Source organism: Heterodontus francisci, chromosome 26 (assembly GCF_036365525.1).
Source record: "Heterodontus francisci isolate sHetFra1 chromosome 26, sHetFra1.hap1, whole genome shotgun sequence".
NCBI lineage: Eukaryota > Metazoa > Chordata > Chondrichthyes > Heterodontiformes > Heterodontidae > Heterodontus > Heterodontus francisci.
In genome coordinates this window covers 10,388,853-10,415,197 of record NC_090396.1, presented here as the reverse complement: position 1 = coordinate 10,415,197, position 26,345 = coordinate 10,388,853, and the positions used below count along the sequence as shown (strand labels likewise).

General features: G+C 47.7%; 1 protein-coding gene across 4 annotated transcripts in view; it reads right to left on the bottom strand.

Moving 5' to 3' along the window:
- Positions 1–26,345, bottom strand: part of mycbpap (mycbp associated protein) — a 330,021-nt gene that overhangs the window by 236,539 nt on the left and 67,137 nt on the right. For all 4 annotated transcript variants that reach the window (XR_010977536.1, XM_068057785.1, XM_068057786.1 and 1 more), the window contains exon 3: positions 25,707–25,857. Coding sequence is in view for 3 of the 4 variants with exons in the window: in XM_068057785.1 (XP_067913886.1) it covers positions 25,707–25,857 (151 nt within the window). In the remaining variant the exon portion in view is untranslated. The remainder of the gene's footprint in view (positions 1–25,706; positions 25,858–26,345) is intronic.

The window sequence follows — 26,345 nt, the reverse complement described above, 5'->3', positions numbered from 1 at the left end:
AGTAGAGCAGGGGCCCAATATGAAGTAGATCAGGGGCCCAATATGAAGTAGAGCAGGGGTCCTGTATGAAGTCGATCAGGGGCCCAATATGAAGTAGAGCAGGGGCCCAATATGAAGTAGAGCAGGGGTCCTGTATGAAGTAGATCAGGGGCCCAATATGAAGTAGAGCAGGGGCCCAATATGAAGTAGAGCAGGGGCCCATTATGAAGTAGAGCAGGGGTCCTATATGAAGTAGAGCAGGGGCCCAATATGAAGTAGAGCAGGGGCCCAATATGAAGTAGAGCAGGGGTCCTGTATGAAGTAGAGCAGGGGCCCAATATGAAGTAGAGCAGGGGCCCAATATGAAGTAGAGCAGGGGTCCTGTATGAAGTAGAGCAGGGGTCCTGTATGAAGTAGAGCAGGGGCCCAATATGAAGTAGATCAGGGGTCCTATATGAAGAAGAGCAGGGTCTTTAAATGAAGTGGAGCAGGGGTCCTGTATGAAGTAGAGCAGGGGTCCTGTATGAAATAGATCAGGGGCCCAATATGAAGTAGAGCAGGGGTCCTGTATGAAGTAGAGCAGGGGTCCTGTATGAAGTAGATCAGGGGCGCAATATGAAGTAGAGCAGGGGCCCAATATGAAGTAGAGCAGGGGCCCAATATGAAGTAGAGCAGGGGTCCTGTATGAAGTAGAGCAGGGGCCCAATATGAAGTAGATCAGGGGCCCAATATGAAGTAGAGCACGGGCCCAATATGAAGTAGAGCAGGGGTCCTGTATGAAGTAGAGCAGGGGTCCTGTATGAAGTAGAGCAGGGGCCCAATATGAAGTAGATCAGGGGTCCTGTATGAAGTAGAGCAGGGGTCCTGTATGAAGTAGAGCAGGGGCCCAATATGAAGTAGAGCAGGGGTCCTGTATGAAGTAGAGCAGGGGTCCTGTATGAAGTACAGCAGGGGCCCAATATGAAGTAGATCAAGGGTCCTATATGAAGAAGAGCAGGGTCTTTAAATGAAGTGGAGCAGGGGTCCTGTATGAAGTAGAGCAGGGGCCCAATATGAAGTAGATCAGGGGTCCTATATGAAGAAGAGCAGGGTCTTTAAATGAAGTGGAGCAGGGGTCCTGTATGAAGTAGAGCAGGGGTCCTGTATGAAGTAGATCAGGGGCCCAATATGAAGTAGAGCAGGGGTCCTGTATGAAGTAGAGCAGGGGTCCTGTATGAAGTAGAGCAGGGGCCCAATATGAAGTAGATCAGGGGCCCAATATGAAGTAGAGCAGGGGTCCTGTATGAAGTAGATCAGGGGCCCAATATGAAGTAGAGCAGGGGCCCAATATGAAGTAGAGCAGGGGTCCTGTATGAAGTAGATCAGGGGCCCAATATGAAGTAGAGCAGGGGCCCATTATGAAGTAGAGCAGGGGTCCTATATGAAGTAGAGCAGGGGCCCAATATGAAGTAGAGCAGGGGCCCAATATGAAGTAGAGCAGGGGTCCTGTATGAAGTAGAGCAGGGGCCCAATATGAAGTAGAGCAGGGGCCCAATATGAAGTAGAGCAGGGGTCCTGTATGAAGTAGAGCAGGGGTCCTGTATGAAGTAGAGCAGGGGCCCAATATGAAGTAGATCAGGGGTCCTATATGAAGAAGAGCAGGGTCTTTAAATGAAGTGGAGCAGGGGTCCTGTATGAAGTAGAGCAGGGGTCCTGTATGAAATAGATCAGGGGCCCAATATGAAGTAGAGCAGGGGTCCTGTATGAAGTAGAGCAGGGGTCCTGTATGAAGTAGATCAGGGGCCCAATATGAAGTAGAGCAGGGGCCCAATATGAAGTAGAGCAGGGGCCCAATATGAAGTAGAGCAGGGGTCCTGTATGAAGTAGAGCAGGGGCCCAATATGAAGTAGATCAGGGGCCCAATATGAAGTAGAGCACGGGCCCAATATGAAGTAGAGCAGGGGTCCTGTATGAAGTAGAGCAGGGGTCCTGTATGAAGTAGAGCAGGGGCCCAATATGAAGTAGATCAGGGGTCCTGTATGAAGTAGAGCAGGGGTCCTGTATGAAGTAGAGCAGGGGCCCAATATGAAGTAGAGCAGGGGTCCTGTATGAAGTAGAGCAGGGGTCCTGTATGAAGTACAGCAGGGGCCCAATATGAAGTAGATCAGGGGTCCTATATGAAGAAGAGCAGGGTCTTTAAATGAAGTGGAGCAGGGGTCCTGTATGAAGTAGAGCAGGGGCCCAATATGAAGTAGATCAGGGGTCCTATATGAAGAAGAGCAGGGTCTTTAAATGAAGTGGAGCAGGGGTCCTGTATGAAGTAGAGCAGGGGTCCTGTATGAAGTAGATCAGGGGCCCAATATGAAGTAGAGCAGGGGTCCTGTATGAAGTAGAGCAGGGGACCAATATGAAGTAGATCAGGGGCCCAATATGAGGTAGAGCACGGGCCCAATATGAAGTAGAGCAGGGGTCCTGTATGAAGTAGAGCAGGGGTCCTGTATGAAGTAGAGCAGGGGCCCAATATGAAGTAGATCAGGGGCCCAATATGAAGTAGAGCAGGGGTCCTGTATGAAGTAGATCAGGGGCCCAATATGAAGTAGAGCAGGGGCCCAATATGAAGTAGAGCAGGGGTCCTGTATGAAGTAGATCAGGGGCCCAATATGAAGTAGAGCAGGGGCCCATTATGAAGTAGAGCAGGGGTCCTATATGAAGTAGAGCAGGGGCCCAATATGAAGTAGAGCAGGGGCCCAATATGAAGTAGAGCAGGGGTCCTGTATGAAGTAGAGCAGGGGCCCAATATGAAGTAGAGCAGGGGCCCAATATGAAGTAGAGCAGGGGTCCTGTATGAAGTAGAGCAGGGGTCCTGTATGAAGTAGAGCAGGGGCCCAATATGAAGTAGATCAGGGGTCCTACATGAAGAAGAGCAGGGTCTTTAAATGAAGTGGAGCAGGGGTCCTGTATGAAGTAGAGCAGGGGTCCTGTATGAAATAGATCAGGGGCCCAATATGAAGTAGAGCAGGGGTCCTGTATGAAGTAGAGCAGGGGTCCTGTATGAAGTAGATCAGGGGCCCAATATGAAGTAGAGCAGGGGCCCAATATGAAGTAGAGCAGGGGCCCAATATGAAGTAGAGCAGGGGTCCTGTATGAAGTAGAGCAGGGGCCCAATATGAAGTAGATCAGGGGCCCAATATGAAGTAGAGCACGGGCCCAATATGAAGTAGAGCAGGGGTCCTGTATGAAGTAGAGCAGGGGTCCTGTATGAAGTAGAGCAGGGGCCCAATATGAAGTAGATCAGGGGTCCTGTATGAAGTAGAGCAGGGGTCCTGTATGAAGTAGAGCAGGGGCCCAATATGAAGTAGAGCAGGGGTCCTGTATGAAGTAGAGCAGGGGTCCTGTATGAAGTACAGCAGGGGCCCAATATGAAGTAGATCAGGGGTCCTATATGAAGAAGAGCAGGGTCTTTAAATGAAGTGGAGCAGGGGTCCTGTATGAAGTAGAGCAGGGGCCCAATATGAAGTAGATCAGGGGTCCTATATGAAGAAGAGCAGGGTCTTTAAATGAAGTGGAGCAGGGGTCCTGTATGAAGTAGAGCAGGGGTCCTGTATGAAGTAGATCAGGGGCCCAATATGAAGTAGAGCAGGGGTCCTGTATGAAGTAGAGCAGGGGACCAATATGAAGTAGATCAGGGGCCCAATATGAGGTAGAGCACGGGCCCAATATGAAGTAGAGCAGGGGTCCTGTATGAAGTAGAGCAGGGGTCCTGTATGAAGTAGAGCAGGGGCCCAATATGCAGCAGAGCAGGGACCCTGTATGAAGTAGAGCAGGGGCCCAATATGAAGTAGATCAGGGGTCCTATATGAAGAAGAGCAGGGTCTTTAAATGAAGTGGAGCAGGGGTCCTGTATGAAGTAGAGCAGGGGTCCTGTATGAAGTAGATCAGGGGCCCAATATGAAGTAGAGCAGGGGTCCTGTATGAAGTAGAGCAGGGGTCCTGTATGAAGTAGATCAGGGGCCCAATATGAAGTAGAGCAGGGGTCCTGTATGAAGTAGAGCAGGGGCCCAATATGAAGTAGAGCAGGGGTCCTGTATGAAGTAGAGCAGGGGCCCAATATGAAGTAGATCAGGGGCCCAATATGAAGTAGAGCACGGGCCCAATATGAAGTAGAGCAGGGGTCCTGTATGAAGTAGAGCAGGGGTCCTGTATGAAGTAGAGCAGGGGCCCAATATGAAGAAGAGCAGGGGTCCTGTATGAAGTAGAGCAGGGGTCCTGTATGAAGTAGAGCAGGGGTCCTGTATGAAGTACAGCAGGGGCCCAATATGAAGTAGATCAGGGGTCCTATATGAAGAAGAGCAGGGTCTTTAAATGAAGTGGAGCAGGGGTCCTGTATGAAGTAGAGCAGGGGCCCAATATGAAGTAGATCAGGGGCCCAATATGAAGTAGATCAGGGGTCCTATATGAAGTAGAGCAGGGGTCCTGTATGAAGTAGAGCAGGGGCCCAATATGAAGTAGATCAGGGGCCCAATATGAAGTAGAGTAGGGGCCCAATATGAAGTAGAGCAGGGGTCCTGTATGAAGTAGATCAGGGGCCCAATATGAAGTAGAGCAGGGTCTTTAAATGAAGTGGAGCAGGGATCCTGTATGAAGTAGAGCAGGGGCCCAATATGAAGTAGATCAGGGGCCCAATATGAAGTTGAGCAGGGGCCCTGTATGAAGTAGATCAGGGGCACAATATGAAGTAGAGCAGGGGCCCAATATGAAGTAGAGCAGGGGTCCTGTATGAAGTAGAGCAGGGGCCCAATATGAAGTAGATCAGGGGCCCAATATGAAGTAGAGCAGGGGTCCTGTATGAAGTAGATCAGGGGCCCAATATGAAGTAGAGCAGGGGCCCAATATGAAGTAGAGCAGGGGTCCTGTATGAAGTAGATCAGGGGCCCAATATGAAGTAGAGCAGGGGCCCAATATGAAGTCGAGCAGGAGCCCATTATGAAGTAGAGCAGGGGTCCTATATGAAGTAGAGCAGGGGCCCAATATGAAGTAGAGCAGGGGCCCAATATGAAGTAGAGCAGGGGTCCTGTATGAAGTAGAGCAGGGGCCCAATATGAAGTAGAGCAGGGGTCCTGTATGAAGTAGAGCAGGGGTCCTGTATGAAGTAGAGCAGGGGCCCAATATGAAGTAGATCAGGGGTCCTATATGAAGAAGAGCAGGGTCTTTAAATGAAGTGGAGCAGGGGTCCTGTATGAAGTAGAGCAGTGGTCCTGTATGAAATAGATCAGGGGCCCAATATGAAGTAGAGCAGGGGTCCTGTATGAAGTAGAGCAGGGGTCCTGTATGAAGTAGATCAGGGGCCCAATATGAAGTAGAGCAGGGGCCCAATATGAAGTAGAGCAGGGGCCCAATATGAAGTAGAGCAGGGGTCCTGTATGAAGTAGAGCAGGGGCCCAATATGAAGTAGATCAGGGGCCCAATATGAAGTAGAGCACGGGCCCAATATGAAGTAGAGCAGGGGTCCTGTATGAAGTAGAGCAGGGGTCCTGTATGAAGTAGAGCAGGGGCCCAATATGAAGTAGATCAGGGGTCCTGTATGAAGTAGAGCAGGGGTCCTGTATGAAGTAGAGCAGGGGCCCAATATGAAGTAGAGCAGGGGTCCTGTATGAAGTAGAGCAGGGGTCCTGTATGAAGTACAGCAGGGGCCCAATATGAAGTAGATCAAGGGTCCTATATGAAGAAGAGCAGGGTCTTTAAATGAAGTGGAGCAGGGGTCCTGTATGAAGTAGAGCAGGGGCCCAATATGAAGTAGATCAGGGGTCCTATATGAAGAAGAGCAGGGTCTTTAAATGAAGTGGAGCAGGGGTCCTGTATGAAGTAGAGCAGGGGTCCTGTATGAAGTAGATCAGGGGCCCAATATGAAGTAGAGCAGGGGTCCTGTATGAAGTAGAGCAGGGGACCAATATGAAGTAGATCAGGGGCCCAATATGAGGTAGAGCACGGGCCCAATATGAAGTAGAGCAGGGGTCCTGTATGAAGTAGAGCAGGGGTCCTGTATGAAGTAGAGCAGGGGCCCAATATGCAGCAGAGCAGGGACCCTGTATGACGTAGAGCAGGGGCCCAATATGAAGTAGATCAGGGGTCCTATATGAAGAAGAGCAGGGTCTTTAAATGAAGTGGAGCAGGGGTCCTGTATGAAGTAGAGCAGGGGTCCTGTATGAAGTAGATCAGGGGCCCAATATGAAGTAGAGCAGGGGTCCTGTATGAAGTAGAGCAGGGGTCCTGTATGAAGTAGATCAGGGGCCCAATATGAAGTAGAGCAGGGGTCCTGTATGAAGTAGAGCAGGGGCCCAATATGAAGTAGAGCAGGGGTCCTGTATGAAGTAGAGCAGGGGCCCAATATGAAGTAGATCAGGGGCCCAATATGAAGTAGAGCACGGGCCCAATATGAAGTAGAGCAGGGGTCCTGTATGAAGTAGAGCAGGGGTCCTGTATGAAGTAGAGCAGGGGCCCAATATGAAGAAGAGCAGGGGTCCTGTATGAAGTAGAGCAGGGGTCCTGTATGAAGTAGAGCAGGGGTCCTGTATGAAGTACAGCAGGGGCCCAATATGAAGTAGATCAGGGGTCCTATATGAAGAAGAGCAGGGTCTTTAAATGAAGTGGAGCAGGGGTCCTGTATGAAGTAGAGCAGGGGCCCAATATGAAGTAGATCAGGGGCCCAATATGAAGTAGATCAGGGGTCCTATATGAAGAAGAGCAGGGTCTTTAAATGAAGTGGAGCAGGGGTCCTGTATGAAGTAGAGCAGGGGTCCTGTATGAAGTAGATCAGGGGCCCAATATGAAGTAGAGCAGGGGTCCTGTATGAAGTAGAGCAGGGGACCAATATGAAGTAGATCAGTGGCCCAATATGAGGTAGAGCACGGGCCCAATATGAAGTAGAGCAGGGGTCCTGTATGAAGTAGAGCAGGGGTCCTGTATGAAGTAGAGCAGGGGCCCAATATGAAGAAGAGCAGGGGTCCTGTATGAAGTAGAGCAGGGGTCCTGTATGAAGTAGAGCAGGGGCTCTATCTAAAGTAAAGAAGGAACTCTATATGAAGTAGAGGAGGGCCCCTATATGAAGTGGAGCAGGGGTCCTGTATATAAAGTAGAGCAGGGGCCCAATATGAAATAGAGCAGGGGTCCTGTAGGATGTAGAGCAGGGGTCCCATATGAAGTGGAGCAGGGGTCCTATATGAAGTAAAGGAGGGGTCCTTTATAACATAGAGCAGGGGCCCTATATGAAGTAGAGGAGGGGACCTGTAGGAAGTAGAGGAGGGGACCTATAGGAAGTAGAGCAGGGGCCCTAAATTAAGTGGAGCAGGGGTCCTGTATGAAGTAGAGCAGGGGTCCTGTATGAAGTACAGCAGGGGCCCAATATGAAGTAGATCAGGGGTCCTATATGAAGAAGAGCAGGGTCTTTAAATGAAGTGGAGCAGGGGTCCTGTATGAAGTAGAGCAGGGGTCCTGTATGAAATAGATCAGGGGCCCAATATGAAGTAGAGCAGGGGTCCTGTATGAAGTAGAGCAGGGGTCCTGTATGAAGTAGATCAGGGGCCCAATATGAAGTAGAGCAGGGGCCCAATATGAAGTAGAGCAGGGGCCCAATATGAAGTAGAGCAGGGGTCCTGTATGAAGTAGAGCAGGGGCCCAATATGAAGTAGATCAGGGGCCCAATATGAAGTAGAGCACGGGCCCAATATGAAGTAGAGCAGGGGTCCTGTATGAAGTAGAGCAGGGGTCCTGTATGAAGTAGAGCAGGGGCCCAATATGAAGTAGATCAGGGGTCCTGTATGAAGTAGAGCAGGGGTCCTGTATGAAGTAGAGCAGGGGCCCAATATGAAGTAGAGCAGGGGTCCTGTATGAAGTAGAGCAGGGGTCCTGTATGAAGTAGAGCAGGGGCCCAATATGAAGTAGATCAGGGGCCCAATATGAAGTAGAGCACGGGCCCAATATGAAGTAGAGCAGGGGTCCTGTATGAAGTAGAGCAGGGGTCCTGTATGAAGTAGAGCAGGGGCCCAATATGAAGTAGATCAGGGGTCCTGTATGAAGTAGAGCAGGGGTCCTGTATGAAGTAGAGCAGGGGCCCAATATGAAGTAGAGCAGGGGTCCTGTATGAAGTAGAGCAGGGGTCCTGTATGAAGTACAGCAGGGGCCCAATATGAAGTAGATCAAGGGTCCTATATGAAGAAGAGCAGGGTCTTTAAATGAAGTGGAGCAGGGGTCCTGTATGAAGTAGAGCAGGGGCCCAATATGAAGTAGATCAGGGGTCCTATATGAAGAAGAGCAGGGTCTTTAAATGAAGTGGAGCAGGGGTCCTGTATGAAGTAGAGCAGGGGCCCAATATGAAGAAGAGCAGGGGTCCTGTATGAAGTAGAGCAGGGGTCCTGTATGAAGTAGAGCAGGGGCTCTATCTAAAGTAAAGAAGGAACTCTATATGAAGTAGAGGAGGGCCCCTATATGAAGTGGAGCAGGGGTCCTGTATATAAAGTAGAGCAGGGGCCCAATATGAAATAGAGCAGGGGTCCTGTAGGATGTAGAGCAGGGGTCCCATATGAAGTGGAGCAGGGGTCCTATATGAAGTAAAGGAGGGGTCCTTTATAACATAGAGCAGGGGCCCTATATGAAGTAGAGGAGGGGACCTGTAGGAAGTAGAGGAGGGGACCTATAGGAAGTAGAGCAGGGGCCCTAAATTAAGTGGAGCAGGGGTCCTGTATGAAGTAGAGCAGGGGTCCTGTATGAAGTACAGCAGGGGCCCAATATGAAGTAGATCAGGGGTCCTATATGAAGAAGAGCAGGGTCTTTAAATGAAGTGGAGCAGGGGTCCTGTATGAAGTAGAGCAGGGGTCCTGTATGAAATAGATCAGGGGCCCAATATGAAGTAGAGCAGGGGTCCTGTATGAAGTAGAGCAGGGGTCCTGTATGAAGTAGATCAGGGGCCCAATATGAAGTAGAGCAGGGGCCCAATATGAAGTAGAGCAGGGGCCCAATATGAAGTAGAGCAGGGGTCCTGTATGAAGTAGAGCAGGGGCCCAATATGAAGTAGATCAGGGGCCCAATATGAAGTAGAGCACGGGCCCAATATGAAGTAGAGCAGGGGTCCTGTATGAAGTAGAGCAGGGGTCCTGTATGAAGTAGAGCAGGGGCCCAATATGAAGTAGATCAGGGGTCCTGTATGAAGTAGAGCAGGGGTCCTGTATGAAGTAGAGCAGGGGCCCAATATGAAGTAGAGCAGGGGTCCTGTATGAAGTAGAGCAGGGGTCCTGTATGAAGTAGAGCAGGGGCCCAATATGAAGTAGATCAGGGGCCCAATATGAAGTAGAGCACGGGCCCAATATGAAGTAGAGCAGGGGTCCTGTATGAAGTAGAGCAGGGGTCCTGTATGAAGTAGAGCAGGGGCCCAATATGAAGTAGATCAGGGGTCCTGTATGAAGTAGAGCAGGGGTCCTGTATGAAGTAGAGCAGGGGCCCAATATGAAGTAGAGCAGGGGTCCTGTATGAAGTAGAGCAGGGGTCCTGTATGAAGTACAGCAGGGGCCCAATATGAAGTAGATCAAGGGTCCTATATGAAGAAGAGCAGGGTCTTTAAATGAAGTGGAGCAGGGGTCCTGTATGAAGTAGAGCAGGGGCCCAATATGAAGTAGATCAGGGGTCCTATATGAAGAAGAGCAGGGTCTTTAAATGAAGTGGAGCAGGGGTCCTGTATGAAGTAGAGCAGGGGTCCTGTATGAAGTAGATCAGGGGCCCAATATGAAGTAGAGCAGGGGTCCTGTATGAAGTAGAGCAGGGGACCAATATGAAGTAGATCAGGGGCCCAATATGAGGTAGAGCACGGGCCCAATATGAAGTAGAGCAGGGGTCCTGTATGAAGTAGAGCAGGGGTCCTGTATGAAGTAGAGCAGGGGCCCAATATGCAGCAGAGCAGGGACCCTGTATGACGTAGAGCAGGGGCCCAATATGAAGTAGATCAGGGGTCCTATATGAAGAAGAGCAGGGTCTTTAAATGAAGTGGAGCAGGGGTCCTGTATGAAGTAGAGCAGGGGTCCTGTATGAAGTAGATCAGGGGCCCAATATGAAGTAGAGCAGGGGTCCTGTATGAAGTAGAGCAGGGGTCCTGTATGAAGTAGATCAGGGGCCCAATATGAAGTAGAGCAGGGGTCCTGTATGAAGTAGAGCAGGGGCCCAATATGAAGTAGAGCAGGGGTCCTGTATGAAGTAGAGCAGGGGCCCAATATGAAGTAGATCAGGGGCCCAATATGAAGTAGAGCACGGGCCCAATATGAAGTAGAGCAGGGGTCCTGTATGAAGTAGAGCAGGGGTCCTGTATGAAGTAGAGCAGGGGCCCAATATGAAGAAGAGCAGGGGTCCTGTATGAAGTAGAGCAGGGGTCCTGTATGAAGTAGAGCAGGGGTCCTGTATGAAGTACAGCAGGGGCCCAATATGAAGTAGATCAGGGGTCCTATATGAAGAAGAGCAGGGTCTTTAAATGAAGTGGAGCAGGGGTCCTGTATGAAGTAGAGCAGGGGCCCAATATGAAGTAGATCAGGGGCCCAATATGAAGTAGATCAGGGGTCCTATATGAAGAAGAGCAGGGTCTTTAAATGAAGTGGAGCAGGGGTCCTGTATGAAGTAGAGCAGGGGTCCTGTATGAAGTAGATCAGGGGCCCAATATGAAGTAGAGCAGGGGTCCTGTATGAAGTAGAGCAGGGGACCAATATGAAGTAGATCAGTGGCCCAATATGAGGTAGAGCACGGGCCCAATATGAAGTAGAGCAGGGGTCCTGTATGAAGTAGAGCAGGGGTCCTGTATGAAGTAGAGCAGGGGCCCAATATGAAGAAGAGCAGGGGTCCTGTATGAAGTAGAGCAGGGGTCCTGTATGAAGTAGAGCAGGGGCTCTATCTAAAGTAAAGAAGGAACTCTATATGAAGTAGAGGAGGGCCCCTATATGAAGTGGAGCAGGGGTCCTGTATATAAAGTAGAGCAGGGGCCCAATATGAAATAGAGCAGGGGTCCTGTAGGATGTAGAGCAGGGGTCCCATATGAAGTGGAGCAGGGGTCCTATATGAAGTAAAGGAGGGGTCCTTTATAACATAGAGCAGGGGCCCTATATGAAGTAGAGGAGGGGACCTGTAGGAAGTAGAGGAGGGGACCTATAGGAAGTAGAGCAGGGGCCCTAAATTAAGTGGAGCAGGGGTCCTGTATGAAGTAGAGCAGGGGTCCTGTATGAAGTACAGCAGGGGCCCAATATGAAGTAGATCAGGGGTCCTATATGAAGAAGAGCAGGGTCTTTAAATGAAGTGGAGCAGGGGTCCTGTATGAAGTAGAGCAGGGGCCCAATATGAAGTAGATCAGGGGCCCAATATGAAGTAGAGCAGGGGCCCAATATGAAGTAGATCAGGGGTCCTGAATGAAGTAGAGCAGGGGCCCAATATGAAGTAGAGCAGGGGCCCAATATGAAGTAGATCAGGGGTCCTATATGAAGAAGAGCAGGGTCTTTAAATGAAGTGGAGCAGGGGTCCTGTATGAAGTAGAGCAGGGGTCCTGTATGAAGAAGAGCAGGGTCTTTAAATGAAGTGGAGCAGGGGTCCTGTATGAAGTAGAGCAGGGGTCCTCTTGGAAGTAGAGCAGGGAACCTATATGAAGTGGAGCAGGGGCCCTATATGAAGCAGAGCAGGGGCCCTAAATGAAGTGGAACAGGACCCTATATGAAGTGGAGCAGGGGCTCTATCTAAAGTAAAGCAGCGTCTCTATATGAAGTAGAGTAGGGGCCCTATCTGAAGTAAAGAAGGGACTCTATATGAAGTAGAGGAGGGGCCCTATATGAAGTGGAGCAGGGGTCGTATATAAAGTAGAGCAGGGGCCCAATATGAAATAGAGCAGGGGTCCTGTAGGATGTAGAGCAGGGGTCCCATATGAAGTGGAGCAGGGGTCCTATATGAAGTAAAGGAGGGGTCCTTTATAACATAGAGCAGGGGCCCTATATGAAGTAGAGGAGGGGACCTGTAGGAAGTAGAGGAGGGGACCTATAGGAAGTAGAGCAGGGGCCCTAAATTAAGTGGAGCAGGGGTCCTGTATGAAGTGGGGCAGGGGCCAAATATGAAGTGGAGCAGGGGTCCTACATGAAGAAGAGCAGGGGCCTTATATGAAGTACAGGAGGGGCCCAATACGATGGAGAGCAGGGGCCCAATATGAAGTAGAGGAGGGGACCTATAGGAAGTAGAGCAGGGGTCCTATATGAAGTAGAGCAGGGGTCCTGTATGCAGCAGAGCAGGGACCCTGTATGAAGTAGAGTAGGGGCCCTATATGAAGTGGAGCAGGGGTCCTATAGGATGTAGAGCAGGGGCCCTATATGAGGCAGAGCACGGGCCCTATATGAAGTTGAACAGGGGTCCTATATGAAGTGGAGCATGGGCTCGATCTAAAGTAAAGCAGCGTCTCTATATGAAGTAGAGTAGGGGCCCTATCTGAAGTAAAGCACGGTCTCTATATGAAGTAGAGGAGGGGCCCTATATGAAGTAGAGGAGGGGTCGTATATAGAGCAGGCGCCCAATATGAAATAGAGCAGGGGTCCTGTGGGATGTGGAGCAGGGGTCCCATATGAAGTGGAGCAGGGGTCCTAAATGAAGTAAAGGAGGGGTCCTTTATAACATAGAGCAGGGGCCCTATAGGAAGTAGAGGAGGGGACCTATAGGAAGTAGAGGAGGGGACCTATAGGAAGTAGAGCAGGGGCCCTAAATTAAGTGGAGCAGGGGTCCTGTATGAAGTGGGGCAGGGGCCAAATATGAAGTGGAGCAGGGGTCCTACATGAAGAAGAGCAGGGGCCTTATATGAAGTGCAGCAGGGGCCCAATACGATGTAGAGCAGGGGCCCAATATGAAGTAGAGGAGGGGACCTATAGGAAGTAGAGCAGGTGTCCAATATGAAGTGGAGCAGGGGCTCGATCTAAAGTAAAGCAACGTCTCTATATGAAGTAGAGTAGGATTCTAACATGAAGTAGAGCAGGGGTCTGATATGAAGTAGAGCAGGGGCCCTAAATGAAGTGGAACAGGACCCTATATGAAGTGGAGCAGGGGCCCTATCTGAAGTAAAGCAGCGTCTCTATATGAAGTAGAGTAGGGGCCCTATCTGAAGTAAAGAAGGGACTCTATATGAAGTAGAGCAGGGGCCCTATATGAAGTAGAGGAGGGGACCTATAGGAAGTAGAGCAGGGGTCCTATATGAAGTAGAGCAGGTGTCCTATATGAAGTAGAGCAGGTGTCCTATATGATGTACAGCAGGGGCCCTAAATGAAGTGGAGCAGGGGCCCTATATAATGTACAGCAGGGGCTCTATATGAAGTGGAGCAGGGGTCGTCTATAAACTAGTGCTGGGGCCATATATCAACAAAAACAGTGTCCCAAATGCAGAGCACGGGTCCATTTGAAGTATACAGGGGGTTCAATAGGAAGTATACCAGGAGTCCTAAATGAAACATACCAAGAGTCTTAAATGAAGTATACCAGGGACGCTGTGTGAAGTTGAGCTGTGTCATATATGAAATTGAGCAGGGATCCTATATGCTGGTGCCCGGGGGCCATGGGTGGTGGCTGGCAGATGAATGGCAGAGTAAAGTCGAGGGGCTGAATTGCCTACTCCTGCTCCTATTTCTTGTGTTCTTATGTCCTATAGGAAGGAGAACAGGGGTCCTGGTGTCCTGTCCAACATTTGTTCTTCAATGAAGTACCACTGACAGACTGCCCCAGTCATTTTATGTCGTTACTGTTTGCCTACTGAACAAGTCATGACAGCACACAAGGCAGCCATTCAGCCCCCGCGTCCATGCCCGCTCTTTGCAGAGCAATCAAATCAGTCCCATTTCCTCACTCTATCGCCATAGCTCTACAATTTGAATTCTCTCAAGTGCCACCAATTTCAATTTGAAATTATCCATCATCTCTACTTCCAACACACTCGCAGGCAGTGCTTTCCAGGTCATTACCACTCACTGTGTATAAATAAAGTTCTTCCTCACATTTGCCCCCCTCCCCACATCTCTTACCCAAAAAATTAAATCAATGTCCCCTATTCCTTGTACCATCAGCTAATGCAAACAGCATTTTTTGTCTAAACCTGTCAGCATCTTGTACATCTCCATCAAATCACTTTGATGGGATTATACTATAGGCCCCCCAATAGTCAGAGGGAAGTGGAGGAGCATTTATGTCGGGAAATCACAGATAGGAGTCGGAATAATAGGGTTGTAATAGTAGATGATTTTAACTTCCCTAATATTGACTGGGACTGCCTTAGTGCTGAGGGATCAGATGGGGAAGAATTTGTTAAGTGTGTCCAGGATAGTTTTCTGAAGTGGTATGTGGATGGCCCTACTAGAGAAGGGGCTACACTCGACCTCCTCTTAGGAAATGAGGATGGGCAGGTGGTTGATGTGTCAGTGGTGGAGCACTTTGGGACCAGTGACCATAACTCTATTAGCTTCAAGATAGTTATGGAAAAGGATAGGATTGGTCCTCAGGTTGAAGTCCTAAATTGGGAGAAGGCTAATTTCGATGGCATCAGACAGGAACTCTCAAAAGTTGAATGGGAGAGGTTGTTTACAGGTAAAAGGACGTCTGGCAAGTGGGAGGCTTTTAAAAGTGAGATAGGAAGAGTTCAGGGCCGGCATGTTCCTGTTAGATGGAAGGGCAAGGTGAGCAAGTTTAGGGAACCTTGTTTGATGACGGTTATTGAAGGTCTGGTCAGGACAAAGAAGGAGGCATATGTCAGGTATAGGCAGCTGGGATCGAGCGAGTCCCTTGAGGAGTATAGGGGATGTAGGGCTACACTTAAGAAGGAAAATTAGGTGGGCGAAAAGGAGCCATGAGATTTCCCTAGCATATAAGATAAAGGAGAATCCTAAAAGATTCTCTAAGTATATTAAGAGTAAAAGGGTAGCTAAGGAGAGAGTAGGTCCCCTTAAGGATCAGTGTGGCAATCCATGTGAGGAGCCACAGGAAATGGGCGAGATCTTAAACTAATATTTCTTGTCCGTATTTACCGAGGAGAAGGCCATGGCAGCTAGTGAGTTCAAGGGAGGGAACACCGATATCCTAGAGCATTTCAACATTACAAAGGAGTAGGTGTTGGAAGTTTTGAAGTGCATTAAGGTGGATAAATCCCCAGGTGTATCCTAGAATGCTATGGGAAGCAAGGGAGGAGATTACTGAGGCCCTGGCAGAGATTTTTGCATCATCGTTAGCCACGGGTGAGGTACTGGAATACTGGAGGATAGCTAATGTTGTGCCTTTATTTAAGAAGGGCAGCAGGGATAAGCCTGGGAACTACAGGCCGGTGAGCCTGACATCAGTGGTGGGAAAGTTATTGGAAGGGATTCTGAGAGACAGGATATATATGCATCTGTAAAGGCATGGTCTGATTAGGGATAGTCAGCATGGCTTTGTGCGTGGGAAATCATGTCTCACGAATTTGATTGAGTTTTTTGAGGAGGTGACCAAGAGGATTGACGAGGGCAGGGCGATGGACATTGTCAACATGGACTTTAGCAAGGCCTTTGACAAGGTCCCGCATGGTAGGCTGGTCCAGAAGGTTCGAACACATGGGATCCAGGGTGAGCTAGCAAATTGGATACAAAATTGGCTTGGTGATAGGAGGCAGAGGGTGGTAGTGGAGGGTTGTTTTTCAGATTGGAGGCCGGTGACCAGTGGAGTGCCGCAGGGATCGGTGCTGGGCCCTCTGTTGTTTGTCCTATATATTAATGACTTGGATGTGAATGTAGGGGACATGATTAGTAAGTTTGCAGATGACACCAAAATTGGTGGTATAGTGGACAGTGAAGAAGGTTGTCTAAGGTTACAACAGGATATAGATCAACTGGGAAAGTGAGCAAGGGAGTGGCAAATGGAACTTAACGAAAACAAGTGCGAAGTGATGCATTTTGGGAAGTTAAACCAGGGCAGGACATATACAGTGAATGGCCAGGCCCTGGGGAGTGTTCTTGTGCAGAGAGACCTTGGGGTGCAAGTACATAGTTTCCTGAAAGTGGCAACAGGTAGACAGGGTGGTGAAGAAGGCGTATGGCATGCTTGCCTTCATCGGCCACGGTCATTGAGTACAAGAGTTGGGACGTCATGTTACAGTTGTGCATAATGTTGATTAGGCCGCATTTAGAGTACTGTGTGCACTTCCGGTCGCCGCACTACAGGAAAGATGTAATTAAGCTAGATAGGGTGCAGAAAAGATTCACAAGGATGTTGCCTGGTTTGGAGGGCTTGAGTTATAAAGAGAGATTGGTCTGTTTTCCCTGGAGCGAAGGAGGCTGAGAGGGGACATGATAGAGGTATATAAAATTATGCGAGGTATAGATAGGGTAGATAGCTAGAGTTTCCCATGGTTGGGGTGAATAAAACTAGAGGGCATAGATTTAAGGTGAGAGGGAGGAGGTTTGAAGGGGATCAAAAGGGTAAATTTTTCACACAAAAAATAGTGGGTATCTGGAATGAGCTGCCTGAGGAGGTGGTGGAGGCAGGAACAGTAGCAACATTTAAGAGGCATCTGGACAGGTACTTGAATGAGCAAGGCATAGAGGGATATGGAATTAATGCAGGCAGGTGGGATTAGTATAGATGGGCATTATGGTCGGCATGGACGCAGGGCCTCTTTCTATGCTGTACGACTCGATAACTCTATAAATCTCCCCTCATTCTCCTTTCTAAGAAGAACAACGTCAGCTTCACCAACCTAAGCTTGTTGCTAGGTCAATATATATATATCAAAAAATAGTGCTCCTCGACTGGCCCTTGGGGTACATCACAGTCTACCATCCTCCAATTGGGGAAAAGCAACCAATTACCACATTCTGAAGAAGGGTCACTGACCTGAAACATTAACTCTGCTTTTCTCTCCACAGATGCTGTCAGACCTGCTGAATATTTCCAGCATTTCTTGTTTTTATTTCAATTACCATGACTCCCTGTTTTGCCCTTAAGCCAATGTTTTATCCAAGCTGACACTGGCCATCCTATTCCATGAGCCACAATTTTGTAAACCAGCCTTTTATGTGGTACATCGACAAATGCTTTCTTAAAATCCATATACATAACATCCATTTCTTTCCCTTCATCAACCTTCCGTTACTTCAAAAAATTAGTTAGATTTGTCAAGCACAATCTGCCTTTTACAAATCTGTGCTGGTTCTCCCTAATTCACTCAAACCTCTCCAGATGCCTGATAGTCGGCAACTTATCCACTCTAAGCATAGCCACCCTTTACAGTTAATCCTTCCTCTCAATTTTCACCCCATCCATTACCTCTACCATCTCCACTTCTACTGATACTTTGCCAGCATCCTCTTCCTTAGGAAACATTCATACAAAGTACTCATTAAGTATTTTTTTTAAAATTTATTTTTTATTTAGAGATACAGCACTGAAACAGGCCCTTCGGCCCACCGAGTCTGTGCCGACCAACAACCACCCATTTATACTAACCCTACAGTAATCCCATATTCCCTATCACCTCCCTACACTAGGGGCAATTTACAACGGCCAATTTACCTATCACTTGCAAGTCTTTGGATGTGGGAGGAAACCGGAGTACCCGGCGAAAACCCACGCAAACACAGGGAGAACTTGCAAACTCTGCACAGGCAGTACCCAGAATCGAACCCGGGTCCCTGGAGCTGTGAGGCTGCGGTGCTAACCACTGCGCCACTGTGCCACCTAAGTATTCTAGCCTTGCTCTGCTTTGTCCCTAACAGGCTGCCTCTAACTACTTGCTTACTATTTACATGCCAGTCGAAGACTTTTGGGTTCCCTTTTATGTTAACTTGCAATCTATTCTCACATTCTCTCTTTGCCAGTCATATTTACCTCTTCACTTCCCATCTCATCTTATTGTAGTTGGCATGGTTCTCACTTGAAGACTTCAGCTGACATGCATCATGCACCCTTTTTTCTTTTCATCACATTCTCTATTTCATCCAAGGAGCCCTGGCTTTGGTTCCCTTAACTTCCCCTCTTGTTGGAATGTACCTAGCCTGCACCTGAAACATCTCCTCCTTAAAGATCACCCATTGCTCCCTTACAGTTTTCCTGTTAATCTGATTCCATTTTACCCTGGCTAGATCCTCACTCATCCCATTGAAGTTAGTCCTCTTCCAATTTAGAAGTTCTACTTCAGATTGTTCCTTGCTCTTCTCCATTGCTAATCTAAACCTTATGATACCATGATCACTCCTACCCAAGTGTTCCCCCACAGACTCTTGATTCACTCAGCCCCTTCATCTCCCAGCAACTGATCCAGCAATGCCTCTTTCATGGCTGGACCAAGAACATACTGATCAAGATGTTCTCCTGAGCACATTCTCGAAATTCCTCTTTCCTTTTGTTACGACTGACCGCTTCAGTCAAAGCCCCCAATCAAAATATACGATTCTGATTGTGGTGGGAGAAATGCACTGATAATTCTATCCCGCCGTTCCACAGATCGCCTAACATATCATTTTAAACTTTCTAAATTAAAGAAAGACCCAGCCAAATTGTACCATCTATTAACCCCACGAATGAGGCTAACCAAACCAGGTGTCTTTAAATCAACAAATTAAGTCTTTAATAAAATCAAAATACTGCGGATGCTGGAAATCTGAAATAAAAACAAGAAATGCTGGAAATACTCAGCAGGTCTGGCAGCATCTGTGGAAAGAGAAGCAGAGTTAACGTTTCAGGTCAGTGACCCTTCTTCGGAACTGACAAATATGAGAAATATCAAAGGTTATAAGCAAGTGAAGCGGGGGTGGGGCAAGAGATAACAATGGAGTATGTGTAGATTGGACAAGGCCACATAGCTGACCAAAAGGTCATGGAGCAAAGGCAAACAATATGTTAATGGTGTGTTGAAAGACAAAGCATTAGTACAGACAGGGTGTTAACGGACTGAAGATTGAACAGCAGCAAGTACAAACATGAAAAAAAAACAGTGGGTAAGCAAACTGAACAAACTAAGATGAAATGAAATAAACATGTAAAAAATGTAAAAAAGAAAAAATAACTAAAAATAAAAGTAAAATGGGGGGCCCGTCATGCTGTGAAATTATTGAACTCAATGTTCAGTCTGGCAGGCTGTAGTCAGCCTAATCGGTAAATGAGATACTGTTCCTCGAGCTTGCATTGATGTTCACTGGAACACTGCAGCAAGCCCAGGATGGAGATGTGAGCATGAGAGCGGGGGGGAGTGTTGAAATGACAAGCAACCGGAAGCTCAGGGTCCTGCTGGCGGACTGAGCGGAGGTGTTCCGCAAAGCGGTCACCCACTCTGCGTTTGGTCTCCCCAATGTAGAGGAGACCACATTGTGAGCAGCGAATACAGTATACTACATTGAAAGAAGTACGAGTAAATCGCTGCTTCACCTGAAATGAGTGTTTGGGGCCTGGGATGGTGAGGAGAGAGGAGGTAAATGGGCAGGTATTACACCTCCTGCGTTTGCAGGGGAAGGTGCCATGGGACGGGGACCAGAAGGTGGGGGTAATGGAGGAGTGGACCAGGGTGTCGCCGAGGGAACGATCCCTTCGGAATGCTGACAGGGGAAGGGAGGGGAAGATGTGTTTGGTAGTGGCATCAAGTCGTGGTCCACATAGGCACCAACGACATAGGTAGGAAGACAGATGGGGATTTAAGGCAGAAATTCAGGGAGCTAGGGTGGAAGCTTAGAGCGAGAACAAACAGAGTTGTTATCTCTGGGTTGTTGCCCGTGCCACGTGCTAGCGAAGCGAGGAATAGGGAGAGAGAGGAGTTGAACACGTGGCTGCAGGGATGGTGTAGGAGGGAGGGTTTTGGTTTCCTGGATAATTGGGGCTCTTTCTGGGGTAGGTGGGACCTCTACAAACAGGATGGTCTTCACCTGAACCAGAGGGGTACCAATATCCTGGGGGGGAGATTTGCTAGTGCTCTTCGGGGGGGTTTAAACTAATTCAGCAGGGGAATGAGAACCTAAATTGTAGTTCCAGTGTATAGGATGTTGAGAGTAGTGAGGTCAGGGATAAGGTTACAAGGACGCAAGAGGGCACTGGCAAGCAAGAACTTGGTTTAAAGTGTGTCTACTTCAACGCCAGGAGCATCCAGAATAAGGTGGGTGAGCTTGCAGCATGGGTTGGTACCTGGGATCTCGATGTTGTGGCCATTTCGGAGACATGGGTAGAGCAGGGGCAGGAATGGATGTTGCAGGTTCCGGGATTTAGATGTTTCAGTAAGAACAGAGAAGATGGTAAAAGAGGGGGGGATGTGGCATTGTTAATCAAGGAGAGTATTACAGCGGCAGAAAGGACGTTTGAGGACTCGTCTACTGAGGTAGTATGGGCCAAGGTTAGAAACAGGAGAGGAGAGGTCACCCTGTTGGGAGTTTTCTATAGACCTCCGAATAGTTCCAGAGATGTAGAGGAAAGGATAGCGAAGATGATTCTCGACAGGAGCGAGAGTAACAGGGTAGTTGTTATGGGGGACTATAACTTTCCAAATATTGACTGGAAATACTATAGTTCGGGTACTTTAGATGGGTCAGTTTTTGTCCAGTGTGTGCAGGAGGGTTTTCTGACACAGTATGTAGACAGGCCAACCAGGGGCGATGCCACATTGGATTTGGTACTGGGTAATGAACCCGGCCAGGTGTTAGATTTCGATGCAGGTGAGCACTTTGGTGATAGTGATCACAATTCGGTTAGGTTTACCTTAGCGATGGGCAGGGACAGGTATATACCGCAGGGCAAAAATTATAGCTGGGGGAAAGGAAATTATGATGCGATTAGGCAAGATTTAGGATGCGTAGGATGGGGAAGGAAACTGCAGGGGATGGGCACAATCGAAATGTGGAGCTTATTCAAGGAGCAGCTACTGCGTGTCCTTGATAAGTATGTACCTGTCAGGCAGGGAGGAAGTTGTCGAGCGAGGGAGCCGTGGTTTACTAAAGAAGTTGAAGCGCTTGTCAAGAGGAAGAAGAAGGCTTATGTTAGGATGAGACGTGAAGGCTCAGTTAGGGCGCTAGAGAGTTACAAGCTAACCAGGAAGGATCTAAAGGGAGAGCTAAGAAGAGCAAGGAGAGGACACGAGAAGTCATTGGCGGATAGGATCAAGGAAAACCCTAAGACTTTCTATAGGTATATCAGGAATAAAAGAATGACCAGAGTTAGATTAGGGCCAATCAAGGATAGTAGTGGGAAGTTGTGTGTGGAATCAGAGGAGATAGGGGAAGCGTTAAATGAATATTTTTCGTCAGTATTTACAGTAGAGAAAGAAAATGTTGTCGAGGAGAATACTGAGATACAGACTACTAGGCTAGATGGGATTGAGGTTCACAAGGAGGAGGTGTTAGCAATTTTGGAAAGTGTGAAAATAGATAAGTCCCCTGGGCCAGATGGGATTTATCCTAGGATTCTCTGGGAAGCCAGGGAGGAGATTGCAGAGCCTTTGTCCTTGATCTTTATGTCGTCATTGTCGACAGGAATAGTGCCGGAAGACTGGAGGATAGCAAATGTTGTCCCCTTGTTCAAGAAGGGGAGTAGAGACAGCCCTGGTAATTATAGACCTGTGAGCCTTACTTCGGTTGTGGGTAAAATGTTGGAAAAGGTTATAAGAGATAGGATTTATAATCATCTTGAAAAGAATAAGTTCATTAGCGATAGTCAGCACGGTTTTGTGAAGGGTAGGTTCTGCATCACAAACCTTATTGAGTTTTTCGAGAAGGTGACCAAACAGGTGGATGAGGGTATAGCAGTGGATGTGGTGTATATGGATTTCAGTAAGGCGTTTGATAAGGTTCCACACGGTAGGCTATTGCAGAAAATACGGAAGTATGGGGTTGAAGGTGATTTAGAGCTTTGGATCAGAAATTGGCTAGCTGAAAGAAGACAGAGGGTGGTGGTTGATGGCAAATTTTCATCCTGGAGTTTAGTTACCAGTGGTGTACCGCAAGGATCAGTTTTGGGGCCACTGCTGTTTGTCATTTTTATAAATGACTTGGATGAGGGTGTAGAAGGGTGGGTTAGTAAATTTGCGGATGACACGAAGGTCGGTGGAGTTGTGGATAGTGCCGAAGGATGTTGTAGGGTACAGAGGGACATAGATAGGCTGCAGAGCTGGGCTGAGAGATGGCAAATGGAGTTTAATGCGGAAAAGTGTGAAGTGATTCACTTTGGAAGGAGTAACAGGAATGCAGAGTACTGGGCTAATGGGAAGATTCTTGGTAGTGTAGATGAGCAGAGGGATCTTGGTGTCCAGGTACATAAATCCCTGAAAGTTGCTACCCAGGTTAATAGGGCTGTTAAGAAGGCATATGGTGTGTTAGCTTTAATTAGTAGGGGGATCGAGTTTCGGAGCCACGAGGTCATGCTGCAGCTGTACAAAACTCTGGTGAGGCCGCACCTGGAGTATTGCGTGCAGTTCTGGTCACTGCATTATACGAAGGATGTGGAAGCTTTGGAAAGGGTGCAGAGGAGATTTACTAGGATGTTGCCTGGTATGGAGGGAAGGTCTTACGAGGAAAGGCTGAGGGACTTGAGGTTGTTTTCGTTGGAGAGAAGGAGGAGGAGAGGTGACTTAATAGAGACATATAAGATAATCAGAGGGTTAGATAGGGTGGATAGTGAGACTCTTTTTCCTCGGATGGTGATGGCAAACACGAGGGGACATAGCTTTAAGTTGAGGGGTGATAGATATAGGACAGATGTTAGAGGTAGTTTCTTTACTCAGAGAGTAGTAGGGGCGTGGAACGCCCTGCCTGCAACAGTAGTAAACTCGCCAACTTTAAGGGCATTTAAGTGGTCATTGGATAGACATATGGATGAAAATGGAATAGTGTAGGTCTGATGGTTTCACAGGTCGGCGCAACATCGAGGGCCGAAGGGCCTGTACTGCGCTGTAATGTTCTCATATTCTAATATCACGCTGGTGGTGGTGGAAATGGTGGAGGATGATCCTATGGCTATGGAGGCTGATGGGGTGGAAATTGAGGACAAGGGGAACCCTGTCACGGTTCTGGGAGGGAGGGGAAGGGGTGAGGGTGGAGGTGCGGGAAATGGGCCGGACACGGTTGAGGGCCCTGTCAACAACAGTGGGGGGGGGGGGGGAATCCTCGGTTGAGGAAAAAGGTCATATCAGAAGCACCATCATGGGAGGTCGCATCATCAGAGCAGGTGCGTTGGAGATGGAGAAACTGGGAGAATGGAATGGAGTCCTTACAGAAGGTAGGGTGTGAAGAAGTGTAGTCGAGGTAGCTGTGGGATTCGGTGGGCTTATAATGGATATTAGTAGACAACCTATCCCCAGAGATGGAGACAGAGAAGTCGAGGAAGGGAAGGGAAGTGTCAGAGATGGACCATGTAAAGGTGGAAATTGGAAGCAAAGTTGATAAGTTTTTCCAGTTCGGGGCGGGAGCAGGAAATGGCACCGATACAGTCATCAATGTACCGGAAAAAGAGTTGGGGGAGGAGGCCTGAGTAGGACTGGAACAAAGAATGCTCGATATATCCCACAAAAAGACAGGCATAACTAGGACCCATGCGGGTACCCATAGCAACACCTTTTACTTGAAGGAAGTGAGTGGAGTTGAAGGAGAAGTTGTTCAATGTGAGAACAAGTTCAGCCAGACGGAGGACGGTGGTGGTGGATGGGGGCTGGTTGGGCCTCTGTTCAAGGAAGAAGCGGAGAGCCCTCAAACCATCCTGGTGCGGGATGGAGGTAATTAAATTAAGTCTTTAATTAGAAGAACTAAATTCTTAAACACTATGAAGATATAAACAACATTTAAAATAGAAAAAATTAGAGTCCTCGCAAATTTACAGTCCAATGTTGCTTGAAGTCCTCACAGAATGTTGCTTGAAGTCCTCACAGTCGTCCGATGCGGGAGGAAAATAGGTTCATCCAGAGTAGAACAGATCGTAGTCTAACTTCAGCAGTAGGTGATGCTTTCCTTCTCCAGTGAATTTCAACAATTAATGACTTTGAAAACACTTTCAATAGAATCAAGCTGACTTTAGAGTTTTTGAGAGATAAAAGATTGTCACAGTCTATCTTCCCTTTCTTCAATTTAAATTACCAGAGATCTCTGTTTTGGCTTGACTTTTTTAGAATTTTGAGAGATAATAATTACCAGACAAGAATCCTATTCCTTCAGTTTAAATGGTTGAGAGTTCTTTTTTCAAGTGCTAAACACCACAGCTGTCTGTGTCTGTGTGCTCTGTTAGAGCAAACTGAAAACTAAAAGCCAGTTCAAAACTGAACTGTAACAAATGTATCATATGAGACTCACTCCCAGTGGCTGTTTCGATGGTAACGAGAATGCACCCTCTGAATCGCAGTCTCCAAATGGCTGTTTCCAACGGCAACCGAAAATGTACCTTTCTGTAACTCCTGAGGCTTGCTGGTTCTTAAAGTAATAATGATCCCTTGCAAACCTTAAAGGCAAACCGCATATTTCCGAAAAAAAACTGCAGGACCATGACACTTTCCCTTTACACTAATGTTATCCTATTCTATATTTGGGTAAATGTGTATTGCCACTCTAGAGTACTAGCACATGGAGTCATTATGGCACAGAGGAGGCCATTTGGCTCATTGAGTCCATGCTGTACAGAGCACCAGCAATCAATAACATTCCTCCGCTCTATCCTTGGCCCTGCAAGTTTATTTCCCTCAAGTGCCATCCAATTTCCTTTTTGAAATCATTGATTATCTCCACTTCCACCACCCTCACAGGTTCTGAAGAAGGGTCACTGACCTGAAACGTTAACTCATGGTTGATCATCCACTTCAATGCCTATTTCCCACATTATCCTCATGTCATTTGTATTTAGAAATCTGTCAATCTCTGCTTTAAACAAACTCAATGACTGAGCTTCCACAGCCCTCTGGGGTAGAGAATTCCATAGATTCACTCTGAGTAAAGAAATTTTTCCTTCTACTTTTCTTCTTCCATATGCTGGTGCCCATTCCCCTACCAATTTAGTTTAAACCTTCATCAACCACACTTATGAACCTCCCAGGAAGGATATTGGTCTCAGTCCTGTTGAGGTGCAACCTGTCCCTTTTGAATAGATGTCTCCTGCCCCAGAAATGGTCCCAATGCCCCAAATATCTGAAGACCTCCCTCCTGCACCTTTCTGCAAGCCATGCATTGATCCTCCCTATCTTTCTACTCTCGCTGGCACATGACACTGGGAGTAATCCAGAGATTATTCACTTCAAGGTCCTACTTTTTAAACTTCCTCCCTAGCTCCTGTAAGTCTGACCACAGGCCATTAATACTTGCCCTCTCTATCTCATTGGTATCAATGTGGCACAACTTCTAGCTTACTCCATTCCCCCTGCAAAATATTCTGCACTCTCTTGGTGATGTCCTTTACCCTGGCACCAGGGAGGCAACACAGCATGCAAGTTTCACAATGGTTACAGAAACACTTGTCTGTCCTCCTAACCCTTTTAACTATGGAATCTCATATGAAGACTACATTTCTATGCTTTGTTTCCCAGCCATGCAGCCCCTTGCTCATCAGTGCCATGGTCTGGACTGCTCTCCTTTGAAGTGTCATCACTTCCAGCAGTCCCCAGTGCTAGGTACTGGTTTGAGTGGCACACTCCCACACCAACTCAATTCACCATTATGATACCTTTGAATAAGGAGGGTAGGGATCCTATAGAAAAAAGAACAGGGATCTCACTTCACCCAGTTTCATGAACTATAACTAACCTGAATAGTCCATGGTTTTCACTTCATCCACACGTGGAGCAGGTTTGGCTATAAGCTTTTTCACTGTCATTTCTTTCTTAGCTTTTGGTTTACGAATAACCATTCTGCTGCTGACGGGAATTACCTTTAACGGCAACCGGGGAGCATGCAGCTACCAGACACATAAAGGAGAAACAAATTCAATTAATTGCTGCATTTAGTCACAATTTCAATTAGATGGATCTTCATCTTTTCTTGTCTGGCAATTCAGTCTTTTACTGACTTCAACTAAATATGTACTATTATTTTTTTTCCACTATTCTCTCCTCCACCTTGTTTTGCACCATAAATGTCGAATGACACCCCTGCTGCCCCCAAAGCTCACCCAAGTCATTTTTCTTATATGAACCTGAACAGATATTGTTAGTAGTTTGACTGAGCTCTGTCCTGTTCATTACTCATGGAGTACACTTGTACTTTTCAGCTGGGTGCCCTGGATAGTTATGAGGGGTGGGAGCACTGGCTGATTTTGCTCCTCCCCACTTACTAGCTTTTCCTCTTTAACAATTTGAAAAGATATTATACTCAAAGCTCTGTTATATTATATACGTCTCTGTCTCAATAACCACCCAGTAAAATGAAATGCATATTTCCAAAGTG